Here is a 22,439-nt window from a genome sequence, read left to right on the forward strand (position 1 = left end):
AAATAATCGATATTAATTTGTTGTGTAAAATATCAGAAAACAGTGGGAAATGCCACTGTCCCAAAACCAAAGCTATTTAAATTGCTTGCATTGTCCAACCAGCAGCCAAAAAACAATTATAGTATATCTAATATTATTGTGGAATGAGAAAAATGCAAAAAAACTGGAGGATTTGCACAATTTTTTTTTTGTAATTGACAAAGAATTGAACAGCATGCTGTCCTGAATAGTGGAGTTATTTGTGTTTAGGGTCATTTAGGGCCCATACAGATATCTGTTAGAACAAACTGTTATATAAATCCAATTACAGAAATCCAAACAGACTTGTTCAGGATTACGGAGGGCGAGGGCTGCATAAAGAGTTCTGTCAACACCAATCATAATTATAGAGCAGATGGAAATCCGTTGTGTTTAACAGCTGGGGTCTCTAAATCCTGACCAGAAGTAATGCATCATGTTCTCTAGCAGACACGCCATCAAAATCATGTTTATAAGCAATTCTCAAAAGTCATTAAGTAGATGATAAAACAATGTTAAGTATGTTTTGTAGGTGTGAAGGAGGGCCTGGATTAAATAGATGTGCAATGATGTCATGCTACCAAATGAAGTGTGAATATACAGTTTCTACTATATAATTAGTCCCTTGTAATGAAATGAAGTCTTTAAACAATCATTTAAAAATCTGTATTTTTATTGTAATAAATATGTACAAACAGAACTAATTTGACAATGTACTCCCTCTTCAAGAAGCAACAACTCATGCATGCATTTTTTTTAATACATGAATCTCTACAACTCCACAGCACATTTCTGCAACAATATGTTATACATGCAAACTGAGGGGCTTGCAAGGAGTCAGAATTCTGCTTTCTGCTGATGTTTTTTGTTCTTTGTATTTACAGTAAGTAGATGTCAATATTCACCACAACAGTTTTAGATAAGTCAAGATGGCACAGGCCTCGATATTGGGCAGATTCTGGTGGAGTGTTCTTTTTTTTTACCATTCATGTTGAGGGTTTTAAAATGAAATGGAGGTACCACAGAGAAAATACAAAGACAAATACCTTCTTTTCCCTGTATGTGGACGTCTCTCGAGTGAGAAAGAGAGTCTTTCTGCTAAATTCAACAGGCTGGTATGAAAGCACAGTGATTAAACACAGAGCGACTGAGCTGTTCTCAGAACAGCCACTCCATGAGCGGAAGCAGAGCACGATATTACGACTACTGAACTGAACACTACTGATTAATTCTGCAGTGGGAGCAGTTGTTATGAAGATGCGCTTGCATTCATTGGTCAGTTTACATTTTTACACTCACTTCACTGATGAACACAACATTCTTTTAATCCAAATATGATTCAAGGTTTTTAAAGGGAAACACAATCCATTCAGTACAAGTTACATTACACCCATACTGCCAATAATGATGGATTTAAAAGAAAGAAAACATCTGTCAAACTCTCCCAATGGCACATTAGAAGCACATGCAGTTTATGGAGGTTTTACTTTTCAACTATTTCACCATCCTCATCAGCAGTGAGAGGGGTTTGGTTGGTTTCATGTTGGAGCACATCCCTGAGAACTGGTCACACAGAAACAACACATGGCTGTCCTCCTGTGGTCAAGGAGGACTTCACAGTCGCGTCCCAAAAAATTAATTCATCAAATAAAACATCAATTAAAAAGTAACATCTATTAGATACTGTGTCTTCATCATTCGAAATTTAATAACTTTTCAGTCCTGTCTAATAGCACATTTACATACATGTTACAAAAGTCATAATATATTGTAAGAAAATAAATAATCCAATACATTAGTGCAATGCACCAGCCGCGATTGAAGCACATCCTCCTGCTCACATTTCCTGTCCACACACTTTAAAGCAAAGAGATAACACATACTGTCACACTGTTGGGAGCCATTGTAGCAAACACCACAGCAAATTAACAAGAGCTGTCGAAAACGACAAGAAGAAGTTCAGAGTGCATGATGTCACAATTATTTACCACAGCTTGAAGCCTATATTTCAGTTGCATAACATGACACCATTCAACGTTTCCAGGCAGGATATTTACACAAGGCATACAGCTGAGCGTCCTTTTCTCAAGACACTCGCAGTCAAAACTGATAGCAGCGTCAATAAAGAGTTCCCTTTAGTGTGGCACTTCTCAGCTGCCTGTTTATCTGCCAGACAACCACGATTCAGGCTCAGTACGCCTTCCACAATAACAACTTCTGGTGAGCATCCTCCCCTCTGTACTTCCAGGTCTGTATGAAAGTGGGAAGGCAAGCAGTGGGGGGTGCCGGGCTGTGCCAACGCTCCTCAAATTCCTCCCGTGGTTGGCAGAAACAGATGGGAGGTTGCGGGATGAGCAAACTGGGCGACGACGTTGAGGCCTGGGATGGTTGTTTTCCCCGTCTCAAAGCTCTGTGGTCTCCCAGCTCACTTCCCGCGGAACCTGGCGTCATTTAGTCCCAGTGTGGATGACGGTAACGGTGGAGGGCCGCGGGCGCGATGGCTCAGCCACCGCGGATGGCTCCTCAAGTACAGCAGAGGGGACGTCAGAGTCCTGATTGTACACGTTGACAGCAGAGGGCAACGGTTCTATTGGAGGACCTGAGGGAGGAAATGCAGTTTTATTTGACAAAGCATGAAAAAAATGAAAAAAAGTGAAAAAGGATGAGTCTGGAAATGTTTTTATCATTGTCAGGAAATCCCGTGAATAGACCAATAGACCAAATGTGTTCAGGCACCAGCATGCTTCTTAAGAAGTGCTTATTTGAAGGTCGAATGAGATCGTTCAGAAACTCTCCCCACCTCCACCTTTGTGACATTGGTTTACATTCACACCCACTTCCCGAGAAAGGAGCCGTGGTTTTAACTTCTCCCTCAGCTCTCTTTTATAATGCGTTACACAACAACTTCTATCAATTTTCTAAATGTCATCCAAGAGAGACTGCCTGAAAATATGCGCCGCTATCCCCAGAATTCAAATGATAAAGCATCGACGCCTCATATGCTGGCGGGTTTTTCACTCAGAAACTGTTTTTTTCCAAACACGGTCACACAGCACGTCGTACAAATAAGTTCAGAGCGAGCATAATTCGATCTCATGGTCATCAGTCAATACTTAACGAATACGCAAGCCTTTCTGTGGCACTCATCCTTAAAACAAGTCACAAATGATTACTTTTCATTTTCAAAAAAAAAAAGATAACACTGCGTGCACTGTGTTGTTAGCAAATGTTACTCAAACTGGAGTAAATCATTTTCAGCCAAAGATGAACACATATTTGGTGTTCTGATGAGTATTTACAGCAGCAGGGTGGCAATGCATTTAAATAAGTATAAAATATCACCTAGCTCTAAAAAAAGTTTTATTTCTTTCATTTATGATCTTGGAAATGGTTTCAACCTTTCAACATTATGGTGTCGGGATAGCAGAAAATAGGTGAACTCAGTGGAGTGCAGATCTTGGCCAGGTGTGTCTGCAATGACTACTGCTGTAAGGTTTGAGTGAATTAACACAAAACCCTCCTTCTCGATCAGAGTGTGTGTTTTCACTCGCATGTCTCACACAACAGATACGCCTTCATTTTAATCTATGTAGACGTCTGCACCGGCTCGTGTCTCGGCGCCGTCTCACGGGCGTAAACGCGACTTGAAACATTAATTCCGGCATCAATTCTATTTTTCCGATAATACACGTACACACGGGAGGTTGATGCCCACTTAAAGAGAGCAGCAGCTGGGGTGCGGCAATGCACTCAACCGTTTCATCACTTGCAGCCGCTAGCGGCCAGGTTAGAGTAGAGAGTGAGGAGACAGGAGTCAGTCAATGGCAGAATAAAACAGGCAATAAAAGGAGTGAGTCACCACAACCATGAGAGGTCCTTGAGCATGCAGCTATAACTAGACACCCAACATATTATACAGCTTGCTGCAGCAGACTACATGATTAGCTGTGGACAGACACAGAGGTGCATATCCCCTCCCTCACCCACTCATGGACACACACATACGCGAGTGATTGCATGATTCTCCTGGCGTAGATAATAATAACGAACTATTTCCATGACAACTATCTGCTGATGAAAACCATGATCTGTGGTTTAAAGGCCAGAAAAAAGCAAATTAGTGGACCTCGAGTTAAGATTACTTTGTCGTTGTTGTCAAGCACAGCATATTGAACCGACTGTCACCAGTACAATTTATAATTAACCCATAAAGAGAACACATTAATCGTCTATTAATTGATTTTATACTTTAGATCAGCTAAAGGTGACGTCTTGACTTACAGTCCAAAATAGTGAATTAATGTATAATGATATAAAACAAATAAAAGCCGTAAAACCTAACATTGAAAAAGTTGGAACCAGTTAGTTTAGTAAATAACTTAAATGATTGATAAAATAACTTGTAAACAAAGTTTATTAGTGGGGTGCTACTGTAACACTGTTAAAGTAAATGGCACCACACATGTAGTGACCACATGGCTCAAATCAGTTTAGTCTTTTTAAAAAGCTCCTGAGGTGTAATTTTCATTCAAACCGTTTCCAACTATTTCAATGAAGAGGCCAGCAATGTGGCACTAAAACTTGTTTGTGTCTGCAGAGACATCTGAAGTGTCACTCACAGTCCTTCAGGGAGAGCGGGGCGCAGTCCACAGACTGGCTCTTGGCTGGAGCGCGGCTCTGAGGGTTGGACACGGTGTTGTGGATGTTGCTGCCAAAGCTGTTGCCCAGCTGCAGACGCCTCATGTGGCGGATAACAGCCGTGGCATTGAAGGCTTGCTGTGAAGAGAGGGTGTAAACAGACACATGTAATGCCAGACTAACCACTGTGTGCTTCTGCTATTCAAAAAGATAGAGAATATTATCTCATCAGTCTCGTGGGCTCACCCTCCATTTGCTTTTGGCAAAGTTTTTCCGCATCTGTCGACTGACTGATTCATGTATGTTCTTGCAGAGAGCAGTGTCTCCAGCAATCCTGAAAATGAAAGTCACGTTTTAGAGGACGCAAATAGCAATTCACACATACATACACAGCATTACCCACATAGTTTGTATGTGTATCTGTAATACCTCTGAGAATCGTCCTCGTGGTTTTTTTTTTTCCTGTTTACTTATCATTTATTTTTATTCTGCCACAACGTCTTTTAATGATGGATGCAATGTGTTTATGGGAGCTCACACACGGCATCCCTGTCTGTCACATTCATCATAATATCTCTGTGTGAAAGCTTTTCAGTGAAAGCCATTTCTCTCTGTTATTACACCTGTTACTGGTGTCACAAACCACATATTTGTGTGAGAGGCCCCACCTGCCCAGGACCCCAAAAGGCCCATTAGGGACTAACAGACCTATCCATATTGGCCACCTCAGCCGGAGACAGCGGCCCACGCCCGCTCGCTATCGTTAGCTCGGGCTCAGGCCTGGAAAGACATCATAATTGTTCATTAAAGCGTCCACATTCTTCAAGGATCCTTCAGGATGCCAGCCGCTAATTGGCAGCCATTTATTCAGCAGATTTTTTCTCAGAGGGTTGGCGGTGCCGAGCAGAGGTGGGTTCGCGGCACGGAGCCATGGCGACAGATGACAGTGGGAGGACATTTTCTCCATGACAAATGCGTAAGCCTGGCAAGCTGCGTCATACTGCGGTTTAATCACACCAAAATGTGTGTGGTTCCCTGCGATTGTCTGGTTGGGGTTCAGCGTGGTGTTCGGCGGTCAGCTTCTCACCAAGGGTGCTGAAGAGCCTGGTCACATATGAATCTCTTCTCCGGGTCTTTCTCCATTAGAGAGCCGATGAAGTCTTTGGCTGTGGTAGGAAATTAAAAAAAAGGTGAAAAACCTGTTCAGCTGAGAATATGTTGTATTCTCTGTAACAGCGTAGTGTCCTCCAATCACAAGATTTCTCTAAAACGGTTCCTGAAAAGTATACAATTTATTTGTAACATACGAGTTGAATTACTTTAGTTTAACCAGGAAATGTTACAGTAGTTGGAGGTTACAATATGTGGCTGATTGCCATAGGAATTTCCTTGGAATATTTAAACCCAATATAATACTTGTGTAATCTCATGAACAGAATCCTATATTATATTATATAAAAAAATAAAACATATGAACACTTCCTTAAACAACAACAAAGAGAAATTGGCAAAAAAACTAGCTCAGTAGTCGTCTTGTTTGCGCTAATGCTAGATTCCATTCTCCAAATCGCTTACATCCTATTTAGGGCCACAGGGCGCTGGAGCCAATCCCTGCTGACATTGGGCGAAGACAGGGTTCACCCTGGACAGGTCGCCAGGGCACATATACACACAACCATTCACGCTCCCATCTACCGGGAATTTGGAGTCTAATTAACCTAATCTGCATGTCTTTGGACTGGGGGAGGAAGCCGGAGAACCCGGAGGGAACCCAGGTTGACACATGCATGGAGAACACGCAATCTCCACACAGAGTGTAAAATAAATTAAAGGTTCAATTCATTTTACAAAAGGATTGGAAGTTCAAGAAAAAAATAATAAGCTTTATATTTCTTCTACATGCCACTTAAACTAGGCTATTTAACTCTGCAGAATTTAGGCAGGCCTATTAATTAAATTATTGACTCATCTAATAACTATACCTGGGTTTAATCAGTTCCTTTATTTAAAAGTATTAGAAAACAACGGGACCTGTAAAATAAAGTGTTACCTCTTATATTCTAAAGACACACACACACACACACACACACACACACACACACACACACACACACACACACACACACACACACACACACACACACACACACACACACACACACACACACACACACACGCGTCATAGCTCACCGGAGTCTGATATGTCATCCCAGTACGGTGCGTCGAACTCATAGTCTGCCTTGAGAATCTGCTCAAAGAGCTTGGAATCGTTCTCGTCATAGAAAGGAGGGTAACCACACAGCCTGGAAAGATGAAGATGGATGATTACACAACAACAATCTGTGTGAGTAACGTCATGTAGCTGATGTTGGAAACTTTAACCCAAATCTAAAAAAGGATTTGCTGTGACCTAATCTCATTCACTGGCAGTTAGATTTTTCCTATAGCATACAACAAGAGATGGTTCAGATGGATTATAGAGAATACATGAAGGCTAGGGAAAAAAAAGGACAAAAACATATTTTCATATGATATGGATGAAAATGACATGCAAACTGCAGATTTAAATTCTGATCTTGAATATGAAACAGTCTAAAGTATTCCATAAAAACCACCAGACTCATTTGTGAGGGCTTCAGAAACTCAATTACCTTACAATTCCTCACACCTAACGAATGGATAACGAGACGGAGAGGGATTTTCTCTTTGCTAACGAGCAAGACCACTTAATTCATTTGGCAGCGATACTTTACAATGAAAGCTTTACAGGCTCTGATTCCCACAGCCGCTGTTCCTATTTTACAGTCTACGATCAAATGGTGTGTATTAGAATTGGGATTTGGCTTAATTTATTTCATGTCTGGCTGTTTTAGACTGCTTTTAGGTTTTCTTTAAGGTGCCACATAGTGTTGTTTGTAGGATGTGATCTTTCATATTGATCTTATCAATGTTTTTTTTTCATATTTAACTATTTCAGCCACGCTGTGGTGTGCCTCTAGATGACTTCATTAGTTCATTGACCAAAACACGACTTTGGTCCAGACTGAAATGTTGACAACGCTCGGAGGATTCCCGTGAAATGTTGTGAAGACATTCATGGTCCCCAGAGGATGAGTCCTAATAATGTTGGTGATTGTTTTACTTTTGATCTAGCGCCTACACAATATTTATACTTTAGTTTCCAAGTTAAATATCTCAACAACTGTAGCCAGGGAAATTTGGCACATATATTCATGTTCCCTTCCGGATGAAACCTAATTACATCTGTTCTTATTTAAATTTGTCCAATACTTTGATTTATATCCAAAGCTTATGAAATTCCCATCAGCCTCAGCTGTACTTTGTGTTTAGAGTGTGTGATGTCAGTTGTCGACTGTCAACTGAACTTCACAAATATACAATTTACATAAAGTGTAAATGCCCTACTCAAAACTACTTAGAATCAGTATGCAGTAGTAGCAGTAAAAGTAGTATAGATTCCATACACAGCGAAAACATTGTACCTGCTAAAACAGCAACATGTTAGCATTGCTATTGTGAGCATGCTAACTATAGCCCAAGTGAAGCACAAAGCTAGCTTGGCTGTTGACTTTTATGATGTTGATGTCTGCAACTTCACTTTGCTTCCTTTATTTGTCAGGAAACTCTTGATAAAGAAGTTTCTAATCTCAATGAGGTTTTGCTGGTGGTTTCTGAACACATGCTATCAAACGCACACAAAATAACCATATTCATATTTAAAAATGAACACTTACAGAATATAAGCGATGACCCCAATAGACCAGCAGTCCACAGCTTTACTGTAGGGCTTCTGAGCCAAAACCTCGGGAGCTGGAACAAAGATTTTATTTTTTTAAATGGCCAGAAAATCTAATAGTCATGGAGTGTTTTGACCATTCATCACGACACAGAGGCTGGAGAAGAATGCAAATGTTTGTTGTTTTGCCTGCAGCAGATGGCTAAGGTTGACCTGCGGCTTCTGGCAGATTAGATTAGATCATGTTTAGCCAACTAGTGCATCTAATTATCTCGGTGGATGTTTCCAGAGCTCAGAGGGCGTCCTCACCAACGTATCCTGGAGTCCCGCAGGCGGTGGCCATCACGTCACCTGTTCCCTCCATCTTTGACAAGCCAAAGTCACTAATCATGATTTTTGATTCATCGTGGGGACTGAAGTACAGCAGGTTCTCGGGCTGGAAATGAGAGGAAAAGAGTTCTAAAATATTGCATCAGTGTGTGTGTGTGTGTGTATTCATACGACCTCATGTACTGTTTATGTGGATTAATTTCAGTCGACCACGCCGCAAAATATCAGACAAAATGTGAAACTAAATCCCCTGGATTTGTCAGGCAAGAGTTGGGGAGTTTTAAAGCTCATCCAAGAGGCTTCATCAGTTTTACCCGAGAAGGAAAATCCCCGACATTTAACCTCTGTGGGTGATCCTCATGAAGCACTCACATAAAATCATTCAGTCAGGTTAAATAGCAGGGATTTCCCCTCTCAGTACAACTGAAGAGTTCAGCGTGAATTCCCGGTTGTACCTTTAGGTCTCTGTGCACTATGCCCATAGTGTGCAGATAGTTGACTGCATCCAAAACCTGTCGAATGAGCCGACTGGCATCCATCTCTGTGTAGAAACCTTTCTCTACGATGCGGTCAAACAGCTCGCCTCCAGACACCCTGTCACCACAGACAAGTTTATCAAGTTATGTTCATTGTAATATTAGTATATTACCGAAACACAAATGATTGATTTCATGTAAAAACACTGAATACAAAAAGTTGATTTGACATTAGTACCAGGTGGGCTGGAGGAAACCACATAATTATTCTGCTCCGTTTCCATTTCCTTTCCTTTCTAAAAGCAATGTATTCTTAATTTAAAGCCATATGTAGCTGTACTCCACCTTAGATCCTGCATTAACTGTCAGCCCCCCTATCTCCCCAAACCCTGAAACAGAGTCCTTGTTGATTAACTCTATCCTACATTTTTTGAATTTCCATACACCTGCATTTCTGTATAAAGGGGTCTTTTTTCATGAATTGTCCGTTTTCAGTTAATTTGAAAACACTTGCATTTTCAAAATTAATTTAGTTATGGCATATATTTACTTATAATTTCTTCTTTTTTTATATCTTTGTACTTTTGTTTTGCCATTTAGATTTCTAATAAAGATTATCATCATTACTGGGACTCAACAATGACACTGGTGCACGTTCAGTACATGGAATGGACAACATAATAGAAATGTCTCATTCAGTTCAGTGCAAGAATTGACTGGAGGATTAATTTGCGGCTTTATTTTTCCAAATGCAGTTTTCCAGTATGCATCATATGTCATCGGGACTTCTGAGACTCGTTCCTTTATCACATGCTGTAAACCTGAAGGCTTTGCAACTGATGCACCAGAAATTAATCTCAACTACATTGACAAAAGGAAGAAAAAAAAAAAAGAGTGAGTGATTAAGTTGAGCATCAATCTTGATGATGGTCACGCTTTAAAGGACGACTGGCAATCACCATTTTTAGAATTGAGACTTAAAGGCAACATGGCGCACCTTTGCAGAGGCACAATGAGAGCAGATAATCGCTGGTGCATTAGTCACAAACGCTGTGAAATGATGTGGTGAGGGGAAAGGTCTCTAAAATAATGACCACATATGCCACACAGGAAAACGACACAGAGGCTTTCACACATACGCCTTCACAGACTGACTGAAATACATTTCGCAAGATATTTGCAACATAAAGAACACTTTTAACTTTGTTGCCGAGAAGATTGATACCACTGTGCGGTGAATATGAAGCCGAGGCCAGGAGACCGTTAGCTTAGCTTAGCATAAAGAATGGAGACGGGGAGAAAAAACAAGCCTGCCTTTGTCCATATATATATATATATATATATAACAAAAATATGAAAAACTGCCAGGCAACATTTATCAACTTCCTTAATTCATTTACATTTCAAATTTCATATTTGTTTCATCTGTACGAAAACAAGTGTAAAACAATAAGTTGTAGTTTTACGGAGGGTTATGTGATGTTATGTGAAGGTGCAGTGACTTCCTGGTGTCTCCTGAAACAACGTGGTCTTTCTGAATTTGTATGACATGAACTCAAATGAAAACACTTAATTATCGGTTATAATTCTCTATATTAGTGTTTCTTTCTAGTATTATAAATATACATACTATCAAATACTATCTGTATAAGATTCTATTTATATACAAACAAACAAAAAATGATGTGCTAATGTTCCTAATGTTTTCCTCCTGTCATAAAAAATGTCTGGCAGATAGGAATACAAATCTTTTGTGTCTGCAATAATATTCTGCAGACAGAATATTACTGCATCCAGGTGTCTGTGAGGTTCCTGGAAATACAGCAAAAAGTGATTTTCTGAAAAACAGATGCCTCGCTCTGTGACTCAAATATGATAATAATAATAATACTTGAGAGGAATAATCCACCACACGACCTCTGCCACAGACAGATATTAGAGTGGTATCAATCTTCTTATCTAACCTTCGGAGAACAATATTTTGTAATATTTCGTTCATTGTTAAAGCCTTACTGTATTCACGCAAACATTCATCTGAGGGCAAAAATGCCACAAGGACACAACATATGCTTATTCAAGACACACACAAAAACCACAACACATTATCAAAATGGATGGCCGAATGGGAGATAAAGAGCTAGCCCAAACAAACCAAAGTGACGGGTTGATGTACTTACAGCTGCATTATGAGGTACAGGTGGTTTGAGCTCTCGTAGATGTCCTCCAGAGCCACAATATTCTCGTGCTTTATCCTGCAGAGGGAGGACAGAAAATTCACTGTGCTTGCTGTCAGCCTCGGTTCATTTCAGCACAGCCCATTAATGAGGAGCAATTGGCTTTTTCTTTTGTTAAAACGATGCCCTGCCAACTGAATTTTTTTTGTTGCTTTATTTAGCAGCAGTTTGTAATCACACTGTGTTTGTGTACAAATGTATGTTCACGCTTGTTGAAAATCAAGCTGACAAAGTGTGTATTCACTCAAAGGGGAAACCTTTTGTGTGTGATGGAGGAGGAGGAGGAGGAGGAGGAGGAGGAGGAGGAGGAGGAGGAGGAGGTGGAGGAGGAGAGGCATCAAAAGAAAAGATGCTGGGAGTCTGTGTCCTGGCAACCAAACAACAAGGTTACTAAAAAAATAAGATAAAGCTTCTGCACGCAGACATGCAGATGACAGAACGTGCTCACAAGGGCAGTTGGCTGAAAGGGAAAAGGTGGGGGTGGAAGAGGAGGAGGCGGGAGAGTCTCAAAGGACGAAACAACCTTCACAACTTCCTTTCAGAAAGAACGAGAATGAGGTGGCAGTTTGAGGGCCGTTAGACTAACAGAGCCGAGTAAAGAGTGTGAAAAGAGGGAGAAAAAAGGATGAGAAATCAAAACAGCAAGAGAGAAAGAAAAAAAAAGGGAGGAAGTCAAAAGGATAGCAACTGTAACCAGGCAACGACACCCAACAACTGTCGAGCTCACTTGAAGAGTGACTGATAACTGAGCTTCTCGGGGGAATTACCCATCAGGCCCGGGAGGATGTATTGTCACCTGATGTCAGTGCAATCCTAACAAACCTGTGTGTTTGTGTGTGTGTACCCAAAATGGTGGATAGATGAGATTCGACAAGCAAGTCACTTAAGCCTGGCAATGGCTGTTAAATAAACTGAGCGGCACCTGCTTCTCGATGTCATGACTGAGAGGACACACACACACACACACACACACACACACACACACACACACACACACACACACACACACACACACAAGGTGGTGACCCTTTTTCCTAAAGTGCCGTTCTTCTTCTGCAAACTCCCCCGCGGCTCAGCCATGCGGTACCTACTTCCTGAGCACGGCGATTTCATTCTCGATACTCGTCTCCTTTCCCTTCAGCGCTTTTTTCGGGATGCACTTGATTGCCACCATCTTTCCCGTGGCCTTCTCCCGAGCCATCACCACTTCAGAAAACGCACCGCTGCCAGGGAGGGAGGGAGAGAGGAGAGAGAGAGGGGGGGAGAGAGAGAGAAACAAGTTAGTTCTGCATATGCGCTCAGTCAATATTGACACAGAAAACCTATCGTCACCGAGTAGATAGAGGGCACTCAGAGGCGCAGACAGGACAGAGTGCACAAACAGCATATTGTGAATATTTACTGAGAACTGGCAAAGTCCTGACGATGGCCAACAGCCGTCTGTGTTGGCTTACGCTCGGTGCTCGTTTGCAGCCAAAAGCACGGCAAACACTTTTAAAACCTCTAAAAAAAAAACACCCATTTAGGACAGCAGATAGCGAGTCTTCCTCGGACCATCTGTCTCCATCCACAAGAGCCTATAGGAACAAATACGGAATTAAGGGAATATTTGCTCAAGCAATCGGTATCTGTTGCTACGATACCACATTCAGTCAAACCTTAATAAATCTTGCTGAGCAGGTAGCATGATCCCTTCTTTCTTGTTTTTTTATTGCACACCTTCACAGGCACCTTTTTTTTTTCTCCATGCACCCTCAGAAGGTGCTTAATGTGAACAAGAAGAAAAGATCATTTCATTTGAAACGCTCAGGGTCGTGTTCACTGGACCGAAACAACTACTGCGATCTAAAAAGAAAATCCTTGATCCACTGATGAAGTCCTGAGTCTGATGAAAGCTTGTTTGCTGCAACGCATCAGCGTAAGAAATGAAAAAATAAACTGAGCCTGAGGCCAAAGTGCTGAGATTTTCGAGAGAGCTGTGGTCCAACTGCAGTTCATACATTCTTGATCAAGGTCCTCTTCTGTTTAGAAAAACATGCAGTGTTCTATTATTATACTAGAGCTGTGGTTCTTTTTCTTTTTGTCCTCAAAAATAAAGGTTCCATTTTTTGCAACTTTAATATTAATTATTAATTCTATTGAGAGGGCCGTCATTGGATAGACCAGTGGTGCTCAACCTTTTTTCAGTAATGTACCCTCTGTGAAATATTTTTCCAGTGCAAAGCATTTTTGGTTTAAAAAAATTACAAAAACACAGCGCTGTGCCATCAGTGTCTGATTTAATATAGGATATATACAATTCAGTTTATGAACTGACACGTATATTGTATTGAATATTTATTAAATAACTATTTTTAAAAGGATTTTTTAATGGATGCTCATTTAAAATATATATATATATTTTTTAAATCTCACGTACCCCCAGGGGTACACACACACACACACACACCCATTTGAGAACCACTGGGATAGACAACACGTACAGATAAATGCTCTATAAACAATGTACAGTATGTAATGAGTTAGATCTTAGCGGCACATATTGTATTTAATGACATTTTTTCCCAATATTTAACATTTTGCATCGCAGTTTTGGGATTAAGGTCAGTTTCTCAACACTGTTTATTTCAATCTCGACTATTTCAATGCAGTCGTTGTTGTTGGAGCGTTTGCCAGAAGCCATTTCTGTGCTATGGCTTTCTTGCTGAAGTGCTTTTCCAGGAAATATTAATGCCATAAATGTAACTATGATGTTGCCAAAGGTATAATGTAACAAAAGAGCAATTAACTTCTAAATCCACTATTATCCCTTCCGTAATCTCTTGCCAAAAAAGGACAAGCCCAGAGAATATAGCAGCTATCCTGCTTTACAATTTCCTTCCTTTCTGACAAAATGTTTAATTGCAGAAATAAGCATCTTGTTGGATTGTCATCGGTTACACAAAAGTTAAAGTGACATAACCCATCGTAAGCGATCCACCGCTTTACAAAAAGCAAGACGGCCAACATCAAAAGGTCCATTATGTACTCAAAGTGTAATCAGTTTCTACCAACGGGCTCTAACTTCAGCGCCACTCGCTGCACTAAATCCCACGAGGCCATCAAATCCACGCTAATCCCTCACTCCACCATCACATGGGGTGGGGTGGTCAGTCAGAACAACAACACATAAACACCAACCGTGAACAAACAAACGCACTACCGGGGGTCGCAAAGCCCCGGCCCTGCAGGTGTGATGAGGTTGAACACACTCAGACAAACTGAGGGGGCTTGGAGCGCACGCCCTGCCGGCTTTGACCTCATTCTGACACGTGACGTGGGACAATATGTAAATGCGCGGCCTCGTGTCAGTGAGGGAGTTGGTGCATCACTTGCTGGCCTGTCACACCACTATCTTCCCACCACAGCTGTTGCCGTGAGGACCATGAGCATCATATCTGTTCAGCGCATGCAACCAATCTCCCCAGTGGTGCGGAAAATTCCTCCACCAGCATGTAGAGTCTGTCAAACGACAATCATGCTTACTCTTTTTTTTTTTTGTTTTTTTGAGGAGGGTGAGGTTTCAGAGCACACTTTCTGCAGCAAGAGAAACACAATGACAAAAACCACAGGAACTTACTGAGAGGGTGGTTCGAGCATGTGGCGCCATTTCTGTCCCCCTGCTAACCACACTGACTACCTGCAACATCACTTCCTGTGAATGACAATATGACAGAATCCAAGCCTGTGACTTCCCTCGCTCTGTCAGCGCATGAAGCACGGCAAATCTATTAATTCCTAATTCACAGGAAAGAAAAAGGTGTGATGTGTGTGTTTGAGACATATGGTGATGCTACGTCCCGCATGCTCTCTCTGCACATACATACACACAGAGATAGAGGATTTTCTAACAGAAATTACAAACATTTGCTGGTTTCAGATGTTTTAAAATGTGTCATATAGGGTAGTAAATTAAATTAAAGTCATTCCCTACTTTTTAAACGCTTAAATCGAGAAAATGTTTAGAATCGATGAGTAAAATAATGGTTATTCGTGCCACAGCACGACAAAACTCCACCACCTATGTGATAACCAGCACACGTAATTCATCTGGTAATCCTGGATGTGATCTGGTGATGAGCATTAAGTGATGAGAGAAACCTCCATCCCATCCTTTATTGAAACTAACTCTATTACGCAAGATCAATTTGAGTGTACGGCTGCAAAAAGCTTCTGACCCAGTGTCACACACACACACCGCACAATCAAGTCAGCACACTGACTCATTCGGTTGAATAATAATATTTGAATTTTAAGTTTGTCCCAGAACTCACTTTTCACGGCTCTTGGATGACAGTATGATGTGTGCGTGCGTGACTGCAGTCACACAACATCACCACACTGCAGGACAGCCGAGCCAGCGGGTCCCGCTGACTAATGTGAAATGTGAATGTGGGCGGTGCTTTGTGTGAAACCTGCGGTGGATGCTGCAGATGCAAAGTGAAGCCGTGTCTCAAACAATCCAGACAGAAAACTTTTTCAGGCCGCGACCTCAGGCGGGCGTCCTTATGGCGATTATGAAAATGAAGGGTCACAGTTTTTTTCGATGGAGGGTGGTGAGTCTGAGGCTGTCTGGCTTATTGACATTCACTTTATTGCACTGAGTAATCACACTGAATCATCTTGTGTAAGATGCATCACAGCGGCCTGTTACGCAACATATGGGATGGAAAAATCAGACTTGATAATCCAGGTGGAGCAATAACTGGTGCAACCTCCTGTGCTCAAAGTCACACAAGGTGACAGATTATACAAGTTATACTTTCAGAAGAATGCAGGTAAAATGAATATCGACAGCTTGGCTCTATGGGACAATCGCTGATTCTCCTAATCATGAGTCCACAGATATGAAAGTAAGTCATCAGCATAAATGTACAGTAAACATAAATTTGCAATGTACACAGTGTGTACATTATGCTGGCAACAGTTTTAAAGTTACACAAAAGCCTTCTTTTTAACAACTATCACACCACCATCTGCTCAGCTGTGATAACAGTTACTTTCTGCAACGTGCGCTTTACTATCACCATCATCTGAAATACAACAACACGGGCCTTTCTGCTTCAGGATCAGTTATCTGTAAGTTAGTAAGTAAGCTAGGTAGTTTGCTGAAAATAATATTTGTAAGGCCAATACGGGAAGAAGTATTCAGATACTTTAAGGAAAAGCGGTTATAAAATGATGTAAAAATACTCCACTACAGCCTGGTTATTACTGGATTTTTGAGGCCAATACCAAAGTGAAAAAAATTATAATTTAAAGATACACATGAAACATACTGAAACACTGAAAAGTACAGAAAGAAAGAAAAAGTACCCCATCATAACATTATTAAATATACAGTAAATAGAATATTCTTAGCGGTTCAAAAGTCAATCATTTTAAAGCTCATTTGAACTACTTTACATCTAAAATGTACAATATTTTATAAGATGCTCACATGATTTCTATGTGAAATCTGAAGTAAGCTGAAATTATTTGTCAAATGAAGAATTGACGAAAATCAGTCATCCTACATTTCCATGCATGTGAATCACTTTTCAAGCAAAATTGCCAAACCGCTTATATGTGAGAATATGTTGCTTTTCTTTGTCTTATTTGAGGGTAAACTGGATATCTTTATGTTTTGAAGTGTTGACGGGACAAATCAAACACGTCACCTCAATCTGAAGGAAATTCGTATGGTTGCGTTAATAAAAGGAAAGTAAAGTATGAACACCTCCAAATTATACTTCAGTTCCTTTCCACCAGTACAAAGCAGTAACACCATCAATCCAGTTGTTGTTTCCATGTCTTGTTCTTGCTGCCAGACCAGCCAGCACTAGTTCTATGTCCTTCCAGGTAGTAAACTGCATTGATCTGGTGCTGTGGAGTTAAATCAACTCCAATAATACGATTTGAATGAAATCCAGAAGCTCTCACAGTCCCAACGAATGAAGCTGGAAACCATTACCTAACCACACAGATGGACCTGAGGCTACTTTCCAGGAATGTGCACATCAGACTGCTGATCAAACAGAGAAAGATGGTCAATTTACAGGGTGATAAGCGCTGATGCCACCCATAAACAACTAAAAGAGGGAGCCATATCTATCGCTCGAGGGGAAATGTTTGGCAGAAATCTGTCTGAAGCCTCAGATCAGCCCGTTGGAGAAAAGCGGAATTATTTTAATAGGGGTGATTATCGCTTCCTCTGCTTTGATACAGGCCAGTCTGGTACACTTCAACTCCCCGAGTGCAGAGGATAGCAAACTGTGGCTTTGCAGGCAGTCACTGGGGAGGGAGGGGCGTGGATACAAATGGAAAGCATTAAACATACTACGCATTATCTTATTTGACTCTCCATCATTATGGTCGATGACAAAGTGTCTCCACCCACAGTGAATGTAGCTGGAGGACAGTGGTGGTGGGAAGTGGTAGGCAGTGACTTATTCAGAGGGAGCAACCAAGGACTACATCCTAGTTGCCTAGCTGCCATTTTCCCTGCATCAAGGACCCAACTAGTCTCTACACAAGCCGTGTTTCAGAAAATGATCAATGAATGGAGGCAGTCCCTTTAATGCATCACGAACCAAAGCTTTGTCAGAGCCAGGGTCACTTTAATATAGAATGCAGAGGCCTGTTTACTCATCGCTTTCATTTCAAGAATGTTCCTCTTTGATGGCAAAAAGAATAATTAAGACGGGACTTTAGTTAGCAATAAGTGACATGAATGTGTCAGCTAAGCTTTGTGTGGTCGGGTGTGGGAGTTAACAGACCATGGCTCTTTAAGCTCAGAAAGAGAGACTCTGGAAAAAAATGAAGGAACATAGAAAGGATGAAGACGGAAAGCATCATTTTTGGCCATGACATTTAAAACAAATAAAATAAAAAGGAGCGCCTGCAGCTTCATCCAAGCACCACTCGCCCCCAACGCAATACGTACGCCCTCTGGCACGAAGTTAGAAGTGTGTAACGCAGAGGAACAGCTTTTATCCTCAGGCCATCATACTGATCAACAAATACAATCCACTGCAACAACCCACCTCACCAGACATGAAGCACATATTCCCCATTGATAAATATCAAATTGTGAGCCAATATTATTTTTTATTAAATCAGTATTTCTATATTAACAATGGATTACATAGAGATAGGGGTCACTCGTAATGAAGAGCCCACGGTTCCCCTCAGCTCTACAGAGAGACCTTAGAGACCTTTAAAAGCAGATTAGCCATCATGCAACTCATGCACATTAAATACAGTTTCTTAACCGCTGTCTTTTACAATTTTAAAGTGTGACGGCCGCTGACACAGATTTCAGAGCCGTAGCGATCCTCATGTTACCTCAAAAAAAAAAACAATGTCGGATGCTTCCTTATAAATCAGTTGGCTCGAGTCGGGTGGTAAAAAACATCTCAGACCAACGCCAACATGCCACTGGGAGTAGGATGAAGGTTACCCTCCTTCTGCTGCAGTCACAACACTTGCCAACTGGGATCTCTGAAGGCGCTTGCGGTCAAGTTACTTAATTTGCTCCCACAGAGTATCAGCAGCTTAAGGCTCTGAAATTAGCCACGAGGCAAAGTGGCAGTGAGGTAGGAGGACTGGCTTCAGTGGCGAAGATCTCATTAAGCCGAAGAAGCTAATGCAAGTAAACAAGGGCAGGAAGTGTGGCCAAAGCAGCGACACCGCCGGAGGCTTACTCCCCAAACTCCTATAAATGTCTGATCAGTCTTAAGGGTCACAGTCCGGCCTCCAGCTGGTGTTGAAATCAAATCTTTGTGCAGCAGTGGGGGGAAATGTTCACTTGACTAAAGTAAAAGTAGCAATAGCAGAATGTAAACAATACTCTGTTACAGGTAAAAGTCTTACCTTGAAAATAAAAAAGGTAAAAATACAGAAGTATTAACAGCAAAATGTGCATCAATATAACCTACAGTGTCATTAAAATCACTAAAATGTACTTAAATGTAGTTTAATATGTTATACTTATGACTGCTGTTGTTGCTTAAGATGGTTGTAGCTGGTGGAGGTAAAGCGAGTTTCAACTTTGACAGTTGGGTATTTGTATCTACAACAATGCATCATATTTCACTACTCAAATATGTATCTGCTTGGTAACTCCTCTGTGTAACGTTGTTAAGTAGAAGTATAAAATACCTCAAAGTTGTACTTAAGTATAGGACTTGAGCAAATGTACGATCTGCAGAGGGATGATCCCTCTTGGACGCTGACGGGGAAACCTGATGAGGAAGCTACAGTTGAAAAGGGGGAGCAGCAGGAGGAGGAGGAGGAGGAGGAGGATAATCTATGTCTCTGCGCTCCTTCCTCGTCCATTTTTAATCCTCAAGCCAAGCTGCAGGGCTTCTCTGCCCCAGGAGGCCTGTTGTGAACCCTGCTGTGTGACAGCGAGGCACTCCCTGACTAAGAGGCAATGGGACTTTCTCAAAGTCAATCAGGGCCAGGACGCTGCGCACGACATGTGTGCCGGGGTCGTGGGCGAGGGATGCGTGTTCCTCCAACCTGGCCATTGTGCGGACAGTAAATCACGATGATTCACTGGTGTTAGTCAGAGGCGCTCCACACAGATGAAAGCCTTGGGGAAATCAGAACAGCCTCCAGGTAGGAATGTCTGTCTGTTTAGAGCAGCAGATGAAGTGTCGAGTGCGCTTCATGAATCACCAATCTGGAAGAGATTTTTATGATGCTGCTCCTCGGGAAAAACAGGTCTGTTTGTCATGCCAAGCAGCACAACATGAGATGATGAAGACAAAGATGAATAAGTTTACACAAAATGCTGCATTGTATACTACAACAGGTGACTTGGGGCCAATTTTCTTTTTTGCTCAGCTTGACACCACCAGAGTCCAAATTAAAGAAAAGAAACAAACATATTTCCCCAGAGAGAACCCATCCCCCACACGGCACTTCCCCGATTTCCCAACAATACAAACATCACCTCATTAAATTCCTCTCATTTAAGGATGGACGGACATGTCTTTAGGGGGTGAGGACCCAGATATACTCTGTGATGATCACTTGATTGACTGCCTGAGACCTCTAGCAGTTTGGGGTCTTCCATTCAGGGGGGCTCTCGTCAGCAGAATAACTTATTCAAAGAAGAAAAGACATGAAGTCAAGCAGAACTAACAGCGGCTCAAAATAAACTCTGGAATTTTGTCTGCTCTGAGGTCCAAGGGCAAGAGAATAACTTTAACCCAAGTGGTCCCTCAACGAATGTATCCGAGCAGTTCCCATAAGTGTTGACAGGGCGAACAAGTATCTGTCTGTAAACCCAGACACAACAGACATGTCCTTCTGTTTCAAGGAGAACGAATGAGACACACAGGAACGTGAAGTCGCCACAGATGGTGCCTCACATGTGAGAGTTCATCTCAGTACTTGGAGTGTATGCAAATGAGCCCCGCTGTCTCTCTCATAGTTGTATCGTGTTGTACAAAAACGACCCAAAAATAAATGGCTGCCTGCTCTGTGAGGCCACATGCTTCAGCTCTGATCGGATCTGTTGGGAAAGAAGAATTTACATTTTTTTTTTTTTTTTTCTAAATCACGCTGCAGTAGTTTCTTGAATGAACTGTGACATAACGGAAGGGGCATCACGCGTGTCTGACTTCACACATTATTGTGTCTCACGAAGCATTGCTTCCGCACCCTGGACAATTAACTGAGGCTTCAATATGAATTTCTAAAAAAAAAAAAAATTACAATAATGTGTCTTTTAGACACGGCTGTAAGTTCAAAAGGGCCTTTCTTTCTCTGCCCCTCAGTGTCGAGCGGTTCTCCGTTAATTCATCGCATATTCAACAGCTGTCAGTCCGCCTGTTCGTTTCCGTTAAATCGGTGCAATGTGTCATTGTTGCCTTCTCGTTTGCACAACTGGATACAAAGTTTCTCGTCGCCCGCACGGCTGCGTGATCTCGTTATACTCACGTCCCAAGGACTTCCTTGAAGTCAAATATGTTCTTGATATCCTCGACGTGCTTTTTCCAAGATCCATCGCTGGACTCGCCGTTTTCTTTCGCCATTTCGCACCAGGGGTGGGGAGAGGAGATGAAGCAGCAGAAGCAGCAGCAGCAGCAGCAGCAGCAGGAGGAGGAAGAGGAGGAGGAGGAGGAGAAGAGACGCTGCTAGAGGATCACAACAGTCGTCTCACTCAGACACAGCAACAACAACAGACAAAAAAAGAGAGAAAGAAAAGTAGTGCACTTCTGTATTTCGCCAAAAGGTTTCCTGGATATTTGTCAGAGTATCTCGCTTCTCCTCAGCCCATGCAAGCAGCCAGGCAAGCCCAAGGAGGAGGTATGTCCTAGCCCGAGAGGTTATTTGACTAATCTGTTTGACGTAGCGGATCCCGACTCTGAGCTTCCCCACTGTTCAGATCACTGTGACGGGGAAACCAGGCTCTCACCCATCCTCCTCCTCTTCCTCTCTTCCTCCCTCCTCCTCCTCCCCCTCCCCGGGCGGGTTCCAGTCAGTGTCAAGGCGGCGATGCGGTGAGCTGAGGTCGGGCAGCCTGCAGAAGGAGGGGGACACATGTCGGTCGCCACCGAGTCCCACCGCCAGCCCTGTGGTGGGTATGAAGGGGCAGTGGGAGGCTGTCTGTCTGGCAGCGTGCACACACTGAACGATTTAAGTGTTCGCATTGCACCAAATCACCGGCCCGGTGGAAACTCTGCTGTCCCGAGTGTGTGTGTGTGTGGTTGTTGCACAAACATAACGTTGTTTTTTATTTTAAAGATGAGTTGAAATGCAGGGGCGTAGCTAGGAGTAGTGAGGGAGGGGGGTGATCTTGGTTCCCTTAAACTTTCCTCCATGTTTTGGTCTGTTTGTCTTGTAGATGTCACCTTGCTTCAAACCCAGATGCATGTGAATCACATTGTGAATACATTCTGGGTCTCGGGCCCTCGGGGAGACTCAAGGTTTTGACAAGATGTGTGGAATAAA

General features: G+C 42.0%; 1 protein-coding gene across 1 annotated transcript; it reads right to left on the minus strand.

Annotated features, from left to right (window-relative positions):
• Positions 1 to 2,120: 2,120 nt before the first annotated feature.
• Positions 2,121 to 21,520, minus strand: camk1db (calcium/calmodulin-dependent protein kinase 1Db; the record flags this gene model as incomplete). The annotated part of the gene is made up of 11 exons (XM_079223558.1): positions 2,121 to 2,617; positions 4,638 to 4,794; positions 4,903 to 4,990; positions 5,744 to 5,822; positions 6,847 to 6,959; positions 8,412 to 8,487; positions 8,723 to 8,849; positions 9,199 to 9,337; positions 11,397 to 11,471; positions 12,545 to 12,676; positions 21,426 to 21,520. 11 exons carry the CDS (start codon positions 21,518 to 21,520, stop codon positions 2,466 to 2,468), a joined length of 1,233 nt encoding a protein of 410 aa, XP_079079684.1. The 3' UTR covers positions 2,121 to 2,465.
• Between the last annotated feature and the right edge of the window lie 919 nt (positions 21,521 to 22,439).

The sequence above is a fragment of the Taurulus bubalis genome, assembly GCF_910589615.1.
Source record: "Taurulus bubalis genome assembly, chromosome: 9".
NCBI classification, from domain to species: domain Eukaryota; kingdom Metazoa; phylum Chordata; class Actinopteri; order Perciformes; family Cottidae; genus Taurulus; species Taurulus bubalis.